Source organism: Gekko japonicus, unplaced genomic scaffold (genome assembly GCF_001447785.1).
Source record: "Gekko japonicus isolate JY-2015 unplaced genomic scaffold, Gekko_japonicus_V1.1 scaffold46, whole genome shotgun sequence".
Lineage (NCBI taxonomy): Eukaryota > Metazoa > Chordata > Lepidosauria > Squamata > Gekkonidae > Gekko > Gekko japonicus.
The window spans coordinates 920,221-934,584 of record NW_015169173.1 but is presented as its reverse complement, the minus strand read 5'-3'; the positions used below and the strand labels follow the sequence as shown (position 1 = coordinate 934,584).

The 14,364-nt window shown below is 46.6% G+C and overlaps 1 protein-coding gene across 2 annotated transcripts in view; it reads right to left on the bottom strand.

Annotated features, from left to right (window-relative positions):
- Positions 1-14,364, bottom strand: part of NACC1 (nucleus accumbens associated 1, BEN and BTB (POZ) domain containing) — a 38,998-nt gene that overhangs the window by 2,494 nt on the left and 22,140 nt on the right. Inside the window, exons 2-3 of one of the 2 annotated variants that reach the window (XM_015415866.1) lie at positions 10,996-11,953; positions 7,090-7,263 (exon numbers count right to left, since the gene is read on the bottom strand). In XM_015415866.1, coding sequence (XP_015271352.1) covers positions 7,090-7,263; positions 10,996-11,923 — 1,102 coding nt within the window. In that variant the 5' untranslated portion in view covers positions 11,924-11,953. The remainder of the gene's footprint in view (positions 1-7,089; positions 7,264-10,995; positions 11,954-14,364) is intronic. The other variant, XM_015415867.1, reaches the window with a different exon arrangement.

Here is a 14,364-nt window from a genome sequence, read left to right as displayed (position 1 = left end):
CAGGTGATGCTCTGTATTCTTGGTGCCTGCGCGGGGGGGGTGGAACGGGACGGGACAGTGGGAGGGCTCCTAGTGTCCTGGCCACAGTGTGACAGTGTGTTGGACTGGATGGGCCATTGGCCTGATCCAACATTGGCTTCTCTTATGTTCTTACGTTCTTAGTAAGTGGGTTAACTTATAAGCAAGGCATCAAGGCCGCAGATGAAGCCCCGGCTAGCTGCAATGTGTGTATAATTAAAAATGCTGTATGTTGTCTTCCCTATCCCCCACGAATATTGTTAGTCCAATTGTCAAAGAGTATCTGTAAATCACTCTGAGCCCACAGGTGTGTGGGAAAGAGCGATCAATTTTTTATTATTATTATTTTAATAAGGAAACCAATGTCCCCTGAGCTCAGTGTTCTGCCTTTGTTTCCTTTACAGTGTTTAAAGAGAGGAAATTAAGTCTTCTCAGGTAATACAAAGCATTTGCACCACAAGGTATAACAAGGCTTCATTTTTAAAAAAAATGTTACCTAGAGCTGTGAATGTCAAGCAGAATGGCTGGAAGCTGGTCTGCACTGAGTATGCTATTCCCCAAGGGCTAACCAGTCTCTGAGGCCATGCATTTAAGCCCACCCACAATGCCAACTCCATTCCTATGCCACACTGCTTTCTAACTTCACCTTGCCATTTAACTAGCCTTGCCTTCATGTCTACTGCTTGCCATCATAAGATGTGTGGGACTGCATGACCGAGTTCTGTATATGAGCGGGAAATCCTAAATCTGATGGATCTTTAAGGAAATACAGCACATAGTAGTTGCCTTCCAAGTACCAAAATCTTGTAGGCTAATAATCAACTCTACCCTGCACCTAGAGAGAGAAAGAATAAAAACAGGTTGCTTACCTGTAACTGAGGATCTTCGAGTGGTCATCTGTGCATTCACACCTCTGGGATATAGTGCGCCTGTGCCGAACCCAATCGGTAGAATTGAAAGCAAAGGGACTTTTCGCGCCTGCTCCCCGGTCACGTGCAGGGCTCCAGTGCCCATGACTAGGGGAGGGGCATGACAATCCCACCAGTTTCTTCTGACCGCTGTCATCAGCCATGAAATAAGTTAGAGAACCGGCAGCAGAGGGGAAGAAGGGCGGGTGGTGTGAATGCACAGATGACCACTTGAAGATCATCAGTTACAGGTAAGCAACCTGTTTATCTTCTTCGTGGTCTCTGTGCATCACACCTCTGGGAGAGTAACAAGCAAAAAAACCCACACCTACCTGGAGGAGGGAACTGGAGGTCCTCAAATGCACACCGACTGCAACACAGACCATCCCACCACAGAACGCTGATGAAGATGTACATCAAGGGCATAGTGTCTCACAAACATGTGAGGTGTGCCCCAAGTTGTTGCATTGCAGATATGTAACGACGTGCCCTTCAGGAAGGCTGTGGAGGCGGCTATCGCCCGTGTGGAGTGCGCACGAAGCATACCTGGAAGGGGCTTCTTTGCTAATAGGTAACAAAGTTTGATTGTTTCCGCAGTCCACTTGGACAGCCACTGTGATGACAGTTTGGTCCCCATCGAGGGCATGGCATAGGAGACGAACAGGGAGGGAGATTTACGGAATGACCGTGTCCTCCTGTTCAGGTAGAAGAGCAAAGCCCTTTTCACATCTAGTGTGTGGAGGCGGCGCTCCAAATTGTCCCGAGGGTCAGGAAAAAACACCGGGGGGGGGGGGAAGAGGAGAAGGAGGAGAAGAAGAAAAGGAGGAGATTGGATTTATACCCTGCCCTTCAATACCCAAAGGAGACTCAGAGCTGCTTACAAACTCCTCTCCCTTCCTCTCCCCACAACAGACACCCTGTGAGGTAGGTGGGGATGAGAGAGCTCTTGACAGAAACTGCTCTTTTTCAAGAACAGCTGTGCCAGAACTATGGCTTGCCCAAGGTCATCCAACCAGGTGCAAGTGGAGGAGTGGGGAATCAAACCCAGTTCTCCCAGATTAGAGTCCGCGCACTTAACCACTACACCAAACTGGGAGAGCAATGTCCGCTTGTACATGAAATTACGGAACGACCTTAGGAAGGAAAGAGACAATACAATGCAATACAAAAACCTTTACTGGCATATAAAATCAGTAAGATAAGAACTTCGTCAAGCTAAAATTACATCTATAAATCTTAGAACACACAATTTTAAGAACAGTTTTTTGCTACCTAAATTTTAGACAAAAATTCAGCGATCTGTACAGTCACTTCTGGTGTCTTATCAGCAAGGAGAAAGCTGATTGCATTATCAGAACTGATCCTACTCAGTAAACAGTCAGAGATATGAATGGAAGGGGCAGCGTAGCAGAGTATGATCTAAGGTATCGGGTTCTCTAAGTGAGCATTTGCAGATTCTGTCGCATTTCAGAATGCCTCTATATCTACCTGAGAGCCAGGATGAGGGAAAAACATTGAATCTGGCCAGCATAAGGGCTCTGCGTTGCAGCGGGATCACCAGATTAGAGAAGTATTGGGCCATACTATTTGGTGCATATCTGAGGCCAAGGGAGAGGGGGGAACAAGGGCCCCCGGCACCAGCCTTAATTGTTTGGCCTTCGATGCCCCAAATTCTTTTACGAATCATCCAGTATATAAAAGTCTCATCTTGATTTTCCAAGATGTCCAGGTCAATGCCAATTGAGCGTATTTTAAAAGTTATAGCCTGTGACCACTTGGATACATAGGGGCCATTGGTCAGGAGTGCAATACGGCTATTCTGAGGGAAAGAGACGTCCGGAGCCAACGTGACACCCATCTGGTGGGAAACTAGGTAGGGCGGATCGTGGCGCAAAGCCGACAGCTCGCTCACCCTCCTGACGGATGTTATGGCTACCAGAAAGGCTGTTTTCCACAACAGGAGCTGCAAACTACATGTAGCCATAGGTTCGAAAGGCTTACTGGTAAGTTTGGTCAACAAGAAAGGTGAGTTCCAGGCCGGAGTAGGGAGTCAAGATGGCAGAAAAAGGCAGATGAGTCCTTGTGAGAAACGCTTGACTAACAGGTGAGTGAACATGGAATGGCCATCAATCGGGGGGTGGTTTGTCAAGATTGCTCTCACAGATGTATAGCTGAGGCCCTGGTCCAAATGGGACAGGAGAAAACTACAAATGGCGACCAGATCTGGGGGAGGGGGGAGGCCAACCTCAGTAAGGTAGGACAGAAACTTTTCCCACTTCCCTTTGTAGGACTTTCGAGTAGATGGCTTACGACAGTTCAACAAAACATGCTCCATCCTGTCTCGTAGAGACCTCACAGGATCTTCCGCGCCATAAGCTTGAGATGCGGGCTATCGTGATAGAGCACCATGTCCTCCTGTGCAAGGAGAAGGCCCGGCACCGTCGGAAGATGGATGAAGGAGCCCTTGGATAGATGGAGCAGAGTGAGAAACCAGTGTTGCCTGGGCCACCATGGGGTCACGAGGATGCAGTGAGGGGCTTCTGTAATTATTTTGTGAAGAAGCACTCTGGTGAGCAGTGTTCACTCTAAGCTGAGTTAGTGTGAGCTAGCTCACAGTTTTTAAACCTCTGGCTCACACATTTTTGTCTTCGCTCAGGAAGGGATGGCTCCAGAGCAAGCTAATTTATGCAGTTGACAAATTGCTCGCTCACAACGTTAATGCCAGTGGCTCACAAAGGAGAATTTTTGTTCACAGGACTCCACAGCTTAGAGGGAACATTGCTGGTGAGTAGAGGGATCGATGGGAAGAGGTATAGGTATTGGTGGGACCAGGGCTAATGGAGACCATCCCCTGGAGATAAGGGGTCCATCCCCACCCTTAAGCAAAATAGGCAACACTTTTTGTTCTGCCGTGTAGCAAAGACATCCATGTCCGGATGCCCCCACCTGTCGAATACTGGTTGGAGATACTTCCGGTTGAGTTCCCACTCGTGGAGAGACGCTCCCCATCTGCTCAAGAAGTCCACAGTTACATTGAGGGAACCAGGTAGGTGAGCCACTACCAGCAAAACGCCTCAGGATTGGCATTCATCCCAAATCTCTAAAGCCAGCCTGCAAAGGCTTCTTAACACTGTGCCACCCTGGCAATTGACATAACACAAAGCCGTGGTATTGTCCGTTAAGACTGCTACCGTCTGATGGGCTATCAGATGTAGGAAGGACCGGAGGGCATACCAGATGGCTAGAAGCTCTAGGAAATTTATATGCTGGCGAGCCACTGAGGTCTCCCAAGCCTCTCCTACACACAGTCTGTTCAGGTGTGCTCCCCATCCCCAGAGGGACATATCTGTTGTGATTGTCACTGATGGGGGGGGGGAAAGGGTGCCCCTGCCAGTAAGTTTTGGGGGGTTTCCCACCCTTTGAGGGAGGTTAGAACCCAAGGCGGGAGAGTGAAACACTGGGACTGAGGGTGACGCTGAGGCTGAAACATCTTTAGAAACCACAGCTGAAAAGGTCTCATACGCCATCTGGCAAACATGATCACTGAAGTCATGGCGGCCATCAGTCCCAAGAGATATTGGAGTTGCTTCACCAAGGCTTCCCTGTACTGACGAAGTAGCCGGATAAGGGCGATGATGTCTTGGGTTCGCTGGGGGAGGGGGGGGAGGAAAGCTCTGCATACTCTGGAGTCCAGGATCAAGCCAATGAACTGGACAGTCTGGGATGGACGAAGCATCAACTTCTTGTGATTCATGCAGAGCCCCAACTGGTTCAGGGATTCCAGGGCAAGGTCAATGTGGCGAAGGAGGGTGGACTCCTAACCCACTACCAGCAACCAGTCGTCTATGTACGGGAAGATGTGTATACCTTGAAGATGGAGGTGTGCGGCCACAATCACCATCATTTTGGTGAATACCCAGGGGGCGGTGGACAGCCTGAACGGGAGAGCTTTGTACTGATAATGGTGCTCTCCTACTGCGAAACAGAGAAACTTTATGTGAGCATGATGGATTGTGATATGAAAATAAGCATCTTGCAAGTCCAAGGTTGCCATTCATGCTCCCTGTTTGGGGACAGGAAGGATGCACTGCAAAGTTGTCATTCTGAACTTCTTGTATTGAATGAAACGATTGAGGTCCCTGAGATCCATAACAGGGCGGAGGCCTCTGTCCTTCTTGGGGACCATAAAATAGTGGGGGTAGAAGCCATGGCACTGGTGTGAAGTTGGAACTGGTTCTATGGTGTCTTTGTGTAGCAAGTTTTCAATCTCTTTCAGGAGTGTGCTGGATTGCAGAGTAACGACCAAGTTGGAGGTTAGAGGGGTCTGCAGGAATTCTATGCGGTAGCCCTCCAGGACGATCGATAGAACCCACTTGTCCGATGTTATCCGCCTCCATGCAGACAGGTAAGGATGGAGACGAGTGGGCTGAAGCAATTGGAGAACCGGGGCAGAGTCAAAGACTCTGCTTGGGAGTCTTAGGAGCTTTGGTTCTGGATTGTGTGGAAGGCACAAAGCAAGGCTTGTTCCCATAAGGGCATGAGGATGTGCTTGGGGACCTCTGCCATTGGGTCTCGGGGGATGATTTTTGTGAGGATTTGCGGGACCACATTTTATTCCAGGATTTAGGCCTGGTCTGTCGAGAAGCCTGAGAGACTCCAAGGTTCCGTGATGTCTTAATACTCTTATCTAGATCCTGTAAGACAGTGTCTGTCGTGGAACTGAATAAGCCTTCACCCTCAATAGGGAGGTCTTCCACAAAGGCCTTAGTATCTTGTTTCAGTGATGTAGAATGCAACCAAGCGTGTCGCCAGAGGGCGACAGCAGAGGCAAGTGTTTTAGCCACTACGTCAAGATTATATTTGGCCAAATTAAGCTGATGTTTGGCCAGAAGCATGCCTTCTTTCTGTATACGTCTGGCTTGATGGTTGAGGTCCTCAGGGAGGGCCGCTATAAACTCAGTTAACTGTTCCCAAAGGGCATATTGATAACTGCCCATACAGGCGGTGTAGTTGGAGATTTTAATACCTAATGCTCCAGCAGAGTAAAATTTCCTTCCGAGGGAGTCAAGCTTCTTTTCTTTCTTGTCAGGAGGGGAGGAATGGGTATGTCTGCCCTTAGAAGACGAGTTGACTACTACGGAATTTGGTTCGGGATGAGTAAATAAAAACTCAGCACCTGCCTCTTGGACCTTATACATGTGGTCTATCCTGTGACTGGAAATGGGGAGGAAGCCGGGTGGGTCCACGATGCTTTGGTGGCTTGCAGCAAGACCGATGTCATGGGCAGGGCCACTGCTGTAGATGTGTCCATGGACAATACTGAAAACGGAGTCGGTAACGGTAGGCGGGGGCTGTACTGTCGACAAAGTCAAGGTATTAGCCATGCGCTTTATGAATTCCCCATAGGATTTCAAGTCCTCAGAGGGGGAAATCGGGAGGTCCTCGGCCACATTCTGCGGTGGAGAGGGGCTCGGTGGATGTACTGGACTTTCATCCTCTGAGCACCCGGAGGTGTGCGAGAACTTAGAACAGTGAGTGCAGGAATCCACTCGATGGGCTTCCCCAAGGCACAGGAGACAAAGGGAGTGTCCATTGGGGGGGGGGCACTCTTACTGCCGCTCCGCAAACACCATTTGAAGAAGCCCCACGTTTTGGCCATGGGCCAGGGGGTGGAGGGAGTCTGCTGGGGCAGAGTACTCACTCAGAACGTTAATCAGTCCACAATGTTTTTGTAGATACTCGATAGAGAAGAGAGCTGGGCCGAAAGGCCGGAGAAGAAGAGGAAGAAAAATGAAAACTACCGACCGATGCAGAGAGGTTCCTAACAGTGCGGCGGTCAGAAGAAAAACTGGCGGGATTGTCATGTCCCTCCCCTAGTCATGCGCACAGGAGTCCTGTACGTGATGGGGGAGCAGGCACAAAAATGCCCTTTGCTTTCAATTCTACCGATCGGGGTTGGCGCAGGCACAACTATATCCCAGAGGTGTGATGCACAGAGACCACGAAGAAGATACAGTTGATATAGGATAAATTACAACTACTTTGTACCATCAAAACCTAGTTCAACCAGTCAAAAACCTACTCAGACTATTTTTGCTAACTTTAGCTGGCTAGAAATGCATGCATGCATTTTACCTTAATGGGGGAAGGCATAGGATCCTACCTGTCACAAGTTCCAACTTCTCAGCAGGGTCGCCTTCATCATACAACTTGGGATGGCACCGGTTCCCAATCTGGTTGATGATTTCAGCAGGCAGCGAAGCCAAGTCCTGCCGCACTCGTATCCGGTTCCGAGACTCTGATGCCACCTGGTCTGGCAGAGCTTCCACTTTTTCTGCTGGGCAGGCAGAGTGGGAGGACAGAGAGAGAACAGGGATAAACAGTAGGGAAGCGAGTGGGACCTAGCCAGGAAGACACTTATAAAGCTTGTAAATTTGTCACCAAAGCCTCACATTCTTAAATGGAATGTTTATGCAAGTCATGGACATTCCCGGCCCCCGTGGACAGAACTCAGGATGCCTCGACTCACATTCCATTTAAAAAGCATTAAACAGGTGAGAGTGGGAAGAGCTCTGTACTGCTGTTACTAAGAGGAACGCCAGTCATGAAAAAGGCCTTAATTCAACATGCCTCACCTCATCCTGCCCACATGCAATACTACCAAGTGGCAAAAAGACTGACAGCCCCTACAGACTGAATGCTTTATGTGTCCACTCTGCTTATCTGAAGCATGACCCTGGTGTTCATCATAAAAACAACAAAGAGTCTTGTGTCACCTTATAGACTAACAAATCTATTGTTACATAAGTTTTCCTGAGCCAGAGCAGCCTCTGCTGTACAAACGTTTGCACAACAGTAATCTGTCAGCTTTTAAAGGTCCAGTTAGGCTCTGCTGCTTTCACCACAGCAGACTAACAGAACTACCTTTCTAGAAATTGAGGTCAACACAGTATTTCATATTCATATGACTTTCCCCCCCCAAGGGGCCAAAGTGTTTTGCACACATTATCTCAATGGTCTTTACAATGACCTGTATACTATGCGAACACGTCAGATAGTCAAAGCCAACTGCAGTTCCCTCCAACACAAGAAGAGTGATGCTGGAGCAGACCAAAGTCTGATCTAGTCCAGCATTCTGTTCACACAGTGGCCAATCAACTACTTTTAGCTAGACCACAAACAGGCAGACTGCAACAGCATCCTCCTGCCTGGGCTCCCCAGCAACTCATATAAAGAGCCATGCGACCTCTGGCATTGGAGGATGTAGACATCAATCATGCCACTGACAGGCCAGTCCTCCATGAATGTGTCCGCTCCCCTTTTAAAGCCTTCCAAGCTGGCGGCCATGACCACATCCTGAGGCAGCAAGTTCTACAAATTAACAATACACTGTGTGAAAAAAACACTTCCTTTTATCTGTCCGGATCTCTCGCCCTTTTGCTTCAGTGGATGTTCCCGGATTCTAATATTATGGAAGAGGCAGAAAAGTTTCTTTCTGTCCACTCTCTCCATGCCATGCATAATTTTATAAGCTTCTATTATGTCTCCCCTTACTCGCCTTTTTTCTAAGCTTAAACAGCCCTAAGCATTTTAACCAATCCTCATAGGGCAGTTGCTCAAGTCCCCTGATCATTTTGGTTGCTCTTTTCTCTACCTTTTTCAAGCTCTACAATATGCTTTGGCAGATGTGGTGTCCAAAACTGTACACAATATTCTAATTGTGGTCTTACCATAGATTTATATAATGGCAATATGACAGTGGCAGTTTTATTCTCTGTTCCTGTTCTAATTATGACCAGCATGGAATTTGCCTTTTTCACAGCAGCTGCATGGGGGGGGGGGGTGTCCATCAACATTTTCATCACGTTATCTACTACAACCCCAAGGTCCCTTTCTTGGTATGCTGCTGCTGGCTCAGATCCCATCAGTATCTATATGAAGTTGGGATCGCTTGCCATATGTATGTTTGACAGTTTTATCTAATAATGCTTTCCATCAATGTACCTAGATGTTACCCTAACCAACCTGTAATACCCTGGATCCCTCCAGATTCTTTTTAAAAAATGGGTGTTATATGGGACACTCTCCAGTCCTCTGGTACAGAGGCTGATCTAAGGGACCTGTTGCATATCTTAGTTAATTTCACATTTGAGTTCTTTAAGAATTCTAGGATGGATACCATCTAGTCCAGGTGATCTGTTAGTTTGAAATTTGTCTATAAGTTCTAGAACTTCCTCTACTGTCACTGCTACTTGCCTAAGCCCCACATCCTCCCCTCCTGAAAATGTCCATTCAGGAGCAGGTTAATTGCCTTATATCCTCAGCAGTGAAGACAGATGAGAAGAATTCATTTAACTTGTCAGCAATAGCCTTGTCCTCCTTTAAAGGTAAAGGTTCCCTTGCTCGACAGCCAGTCAAGTCCGACTCTAGGGTTGCGGTGCTCATCTCCGTGTTCAAAACCAGCGCTGTCCGAAGATGTTTCCGTGGTCATGTGGCTGGCATGACTAAACACCAAGGTGCACGGAATGCTGCTACCTTCCCACCGAAGTGGTACCTATTTATCTACTTGCAATTTCTTGCTTTCGAACTGCTAGGTTGGCAGGGGCTGGAACTAGAGACGGGAGCTCACTCTATCATGCGGCACCTGGGTCTCGAACTGCTGAACTACTGACCTAGCCTGCAGTTCAGCGTCTTAACCACTTGAGCCACCACAGCTCCTCCTCCTTTAGTACTCTTTTAATCCATTGTCATCCAGTGGTCCAACTGCTTCCCTGCTCCTCATGTAGTTATTGTTGGTTTTTATGCTTTTAGTGATGTGCTCCTCAAAATCCATTTTTGCTTCTCTAATATCTGCTTGCATTCCCTTTGTGCAAGTTTGTGTTGGTTTTCGTTTGCCTTGTTTGAGTAAGCCTTCCAGTTTCTAAAGGAGGCCTTTTTTTACTCTAATACTTCCTCACCCTGCTTGTTCACCATGCTGGTGACCTCAACTTCTTTTTCACCAGATTTCTCATCTTAGAGAAGTTTCATCTTTTGAAATCAAATATGACAGTGTTGAGAGTTTTCTGACACTTTCCTACATATATAAATTTTATGCCACTGTGATCACTGGTTCAAATTGGTTCAGCCACCTCCACATCTTGCACTAGGTCCTGAGTAGCACCAATGAGGATTAAGTCCAGCATCACTTCCCCTCTGGTCAGTTCCATGACCAGCTGTTCTAGGACACAGTCATTTAAGGCATCTAGAAATTTTACTCTTTGGCATGCCTAGAACACACATTTATCCAGTCAGTATGAGGGTAGTTCAAATTGCCCATTATTACAACTCCCTCTTCCTTTGGATGCCTCCCTGATTTTCCATCTCAAGATCACCCTGAGCATTTTGGTCAGGGAGCCAATAGCACGTCCCCAGCACTAAATTACCTTTGGGACCTGGTATTGTCACCCACAGTGATTCCGTGACAGAGTCAACCCTTTTAAGGTTACATAACAACACCTCCTCCAGTATACCCTTCCCTGTCATTCCTATACATTTTGTATTCAGGGATTACCCTTTCCCATTGGTTCATTCCCTTCCACCAGGTTTCTTTTATGCTCACTATATCTATGTTTACCCTTAAAACCAAGCACTGTAATTCCCCCATTCTGGGCCAAAAGCTTCTGGCATTTGCCTAGAAACGCCTCCTTTCTATGTTTCACATATACATGTGAAAAAGTCATGCAGCCTGTGTTCAGGTTAGATATGGACACTCAACAAATACTTCCACTTGAATATTTGAAGAAGCCCACAGACTAACCAGATCAAGCTCTATGACAAGCACTGTGTTAGACTGCTACAGCCAAAACAGCACTCTTGAGGCACCTTACAGTCTAACAAATTTATTGTGATAGAAGCCTTTGTAAGCCAGGGTCCATTTATCATAAGTATCACAATTATTTCCAAGCTCTCATAGCTGGAACTGGCTCAGAATTTTTTTGGAAAACTTGGGCAGACAACTTGAATAATTGTACTCTTTTAAGGAGGAAGGAACAGGAATATCACCCATCACCATTTTCTGCCTGGTACTCACCAGTCTGTCCTACATTCATCATGCTGTACATAGTGTACATGTTGCAAATCTGCCGGTACTGTTCATCGGAACCTTCCTCAGGAGCATCCTCCTCTTCATCTTCCTCATGATAGGAGCTGGGACTGTCGCTGGTATAGGCACTGGAGGTGCCAGGGCTTGTCTGGTCTGACGTACTGGGGCCACTGACTACATTTGCCCCTCCACCTCCTCCAGATAGCGCTCCCTGCTGCTGGGCTTGCTGCTGCTGCTGCTGGGACGGCTGCTGGGACTGCCGGTTACCCCCACTCAGCTCCTGCTGGGAGGAGATCTTGGCCATTTTGCGGCTCCCATTACTGCCACCGCCACCTCCCCCTTCTTTCTGGCTGTTTTCCCAGAGCCGCTTAACCACAAATGTGCATTGGACAGAGTCCGACTCCTGCTGTTCAGTCTTTACGCGAGAGACCAGGGGCAGGGGCGTGTTGCCAGAGGGCCAGGTAGACGTCTGTGCCACAGGGCTTTGTGGCTCGGACGAAGGTGCCTCCTCAGTGTGCAAGCCTTGGGAGTCACAACTGGGTGAGCTGACCTTCAGAAAAAACTCAGTCCCCTTCTCCATAATCTCCTGGATCTGCAGGAAACCTGCTGTATACATTAGGAGGAATTGGTCACCCACATTCATGCTGAGGCGCCCAGTGTAGCAGAAGCTAAGGATCTGCTGGAAGGATTGTGGTTGCACAGCAGCAGGAAGCTCCACCACTGTACTCTTGCTGTTGTTGAAAAGGTCCCGGAAGTAGCAGCTACTGGCAGCCAACACAGCCCGGTGTGCCTTGAAAGCATGGCCTTTCACCACCACCGAGACATCACAGTACAGACCTTGCAATCGCTGCTCATTCAGGCACTCCAGGATGCTGTTACCAAAGTTGGGGATCTCCATTTGGAGAATTTGAGCCATCCTCTCCTTCTCCTCACTTGGATAGGTCTTCTGCAAAGTAAATAAGGAGCCAGAAAGGATATATATGGAAACAATATGGAAGGATACATAGAGAACCAAAAGTGAGAAGGAACAACCAAGGAAGGGAAAGGGGTGGGGGAAGAAGGTTAGCCATTTCCTTTTACTACCTGGTAGGGATAGATGTGTGGAGGGATGTGAAGAAGGCCGAGGAAAAAGGGATTTTTTTAAAAAAAATATATCCTGGTTTCCCCCAGTTTCCCCCCAAAGTCTTAACAACAACTTTCCAATGCAGAAAAAAACACGTGCTGGGCAGCATTGAAAAAAGTTAATGAAAGATATTCTCTTTTGGAAGTGAAATGTTTTTTTGTGAAAAGGTTTTAGTCACTCAAAACATGTAGGTTTTTATTTAAAAGAATCCGCAGAACAATAATAATTCCTGTAGACATATATGCCCTAATTGGGCAAAAAGGTGGGATATACATTTTGTAAATACATTCACATAATTTTCAAGTATATGTTTAAATTGCTTAAATGTGAGTGATTTTATCCACAATTAATCTGCTCTGATGTGTATGATAATACACCATGAAGAATTCTGTTCAATGTTCTCAGTGGCTTTGATCTCAAGGCTTGCTCCTGAGTGTGAAGCTCCACTGATAGAAAAGGGGGTGATTTCTCCTGCTTCCCCTTGTCAAAACCCACATTGCTACTACTCCACTGGGTCGGGTGATCCTGGACTTCCCTAAGCCTGGAAAAGATTGCTGGAAGGAAAGGAAAACAGTGAAGATCCATGACCATCAGCGCCTTCCGCTGACAGATTGCTATATCCAACCCACCAAGTCCTTCCAATCATCTTTTACACACTGGATCCTACCATTTGGCTCAGCTAAGTACTCAGCCTTCCACCACAGAACAGCAGTCAAATGAAGGCTCCACACATAGCTGAACTGTAGGGTCCAAATGAACATGTAGTTTTTAAAAATGATAAAATTATTAGCATATCACAGTTCTTTTCCCATGGTTCAGTAGCCAGTTTTTTTTGGGGGGGGGCTTTGGACAATGAGAGTGAAGCTGTGCCAAGATTAGCATAACCATTAAGGTGGACCTCAAGTATACACTAATCAATATATACTACCATTGCTTTGAGAATGGGCTGTCCTGTGCCTTGTTCCTGGCCCATGGGTCATAACATGGGTGATATATAGACTTGTGTACCCACAAGAGCTGTAATGCATTCATTCCCAGCTATAGAGAAAGTTACAAGTATAAGCAGGCCACCCACAAAACATTGAGAGGAGTCCACTGGGATAAGAGAAGGGTACTTGTGAAATTGCTTTTGCAAATACAAGTTTGAGGACTTGAAAACCAGCACAGCTGAAAGAAAAAAGAGAAGCTATTTGTCGTAAAGTCTCTTCTTATGGAACAGCTTTATGAATAGCTGCATTTACTACACGCTAAGGTCCAGTAGCACCTTAGAGAAAAGTACGAAGAGATTTTCAGGGTATAAACTTTTGAGAGTCAAAGCTCTCTCCCAACTTATACTCCAATTTTTTTTTCATCTCTAAGGTGCTACTGGAGTTGAATCTAACTATTCTACTGCAGAGCAACACAGCTGCCCTCCAAAACTGTACTGGTTCAAGTTCCTTGCCTCGCCTGGAAACACACACAGAGGAGGAAGTTTCAGGGAGACGGATATCTCAGGAGAACATATATCAACGCATCCTTTCCCCATTTAAACAAATGCCTGACTCTAATCTTAGACAAAATATGTTTTGTCACTAAGCTTTTCTCAGTACTGTTGTTATAGCTCGCATACAGTAAAATTTTTTACAGAATTGGACCCATCAATATTTTGCTCTAAAAATGGCTTTGGAGACAGAAATGTTTTGCTTTAAATTTTGGAAAGCAGAATGTAAAAACAAACCAGCCAAAATTGTACAAGAAAACCATGCAGTGGAAACTCTTGGAAGTCAGTCCCAGCCACTTTGTAAATTTAAGCTTGCAATATTTTGCATCATAGATGCATAAGGATGAAGGGAAGCCAGATGTCCACTTCAATTCAACCTCCTGAACTGAGGACATAGAACTATCCATATTTAATATTCACAACAGATTTGTATATATCACAGAGAACCGTACGCCCGCAACATAACACAGAAACAACAAATTAAAAGCTCACAAATGTGATTAGGAACCATGCACATAGAAGCTTCCAAAGAAAACAATTAAAAAAATTCTGGGATTAAGGATGCCATGGAGGGGGGGGGATAATAAATGTTTTAGCCATGAAGGCTGGCATCTCTCCATTAGTCTCTTGAGAATTCAAGACAAGAGATGTATTGGTCTTGAAACAACAACCCAAGGGTCATTAGCTCTGCTTCCAACATCAAGCCATGGCCAGGGCTGGTGCTGGGTTTTTTTTTTGCACACTAGGCGAGGCT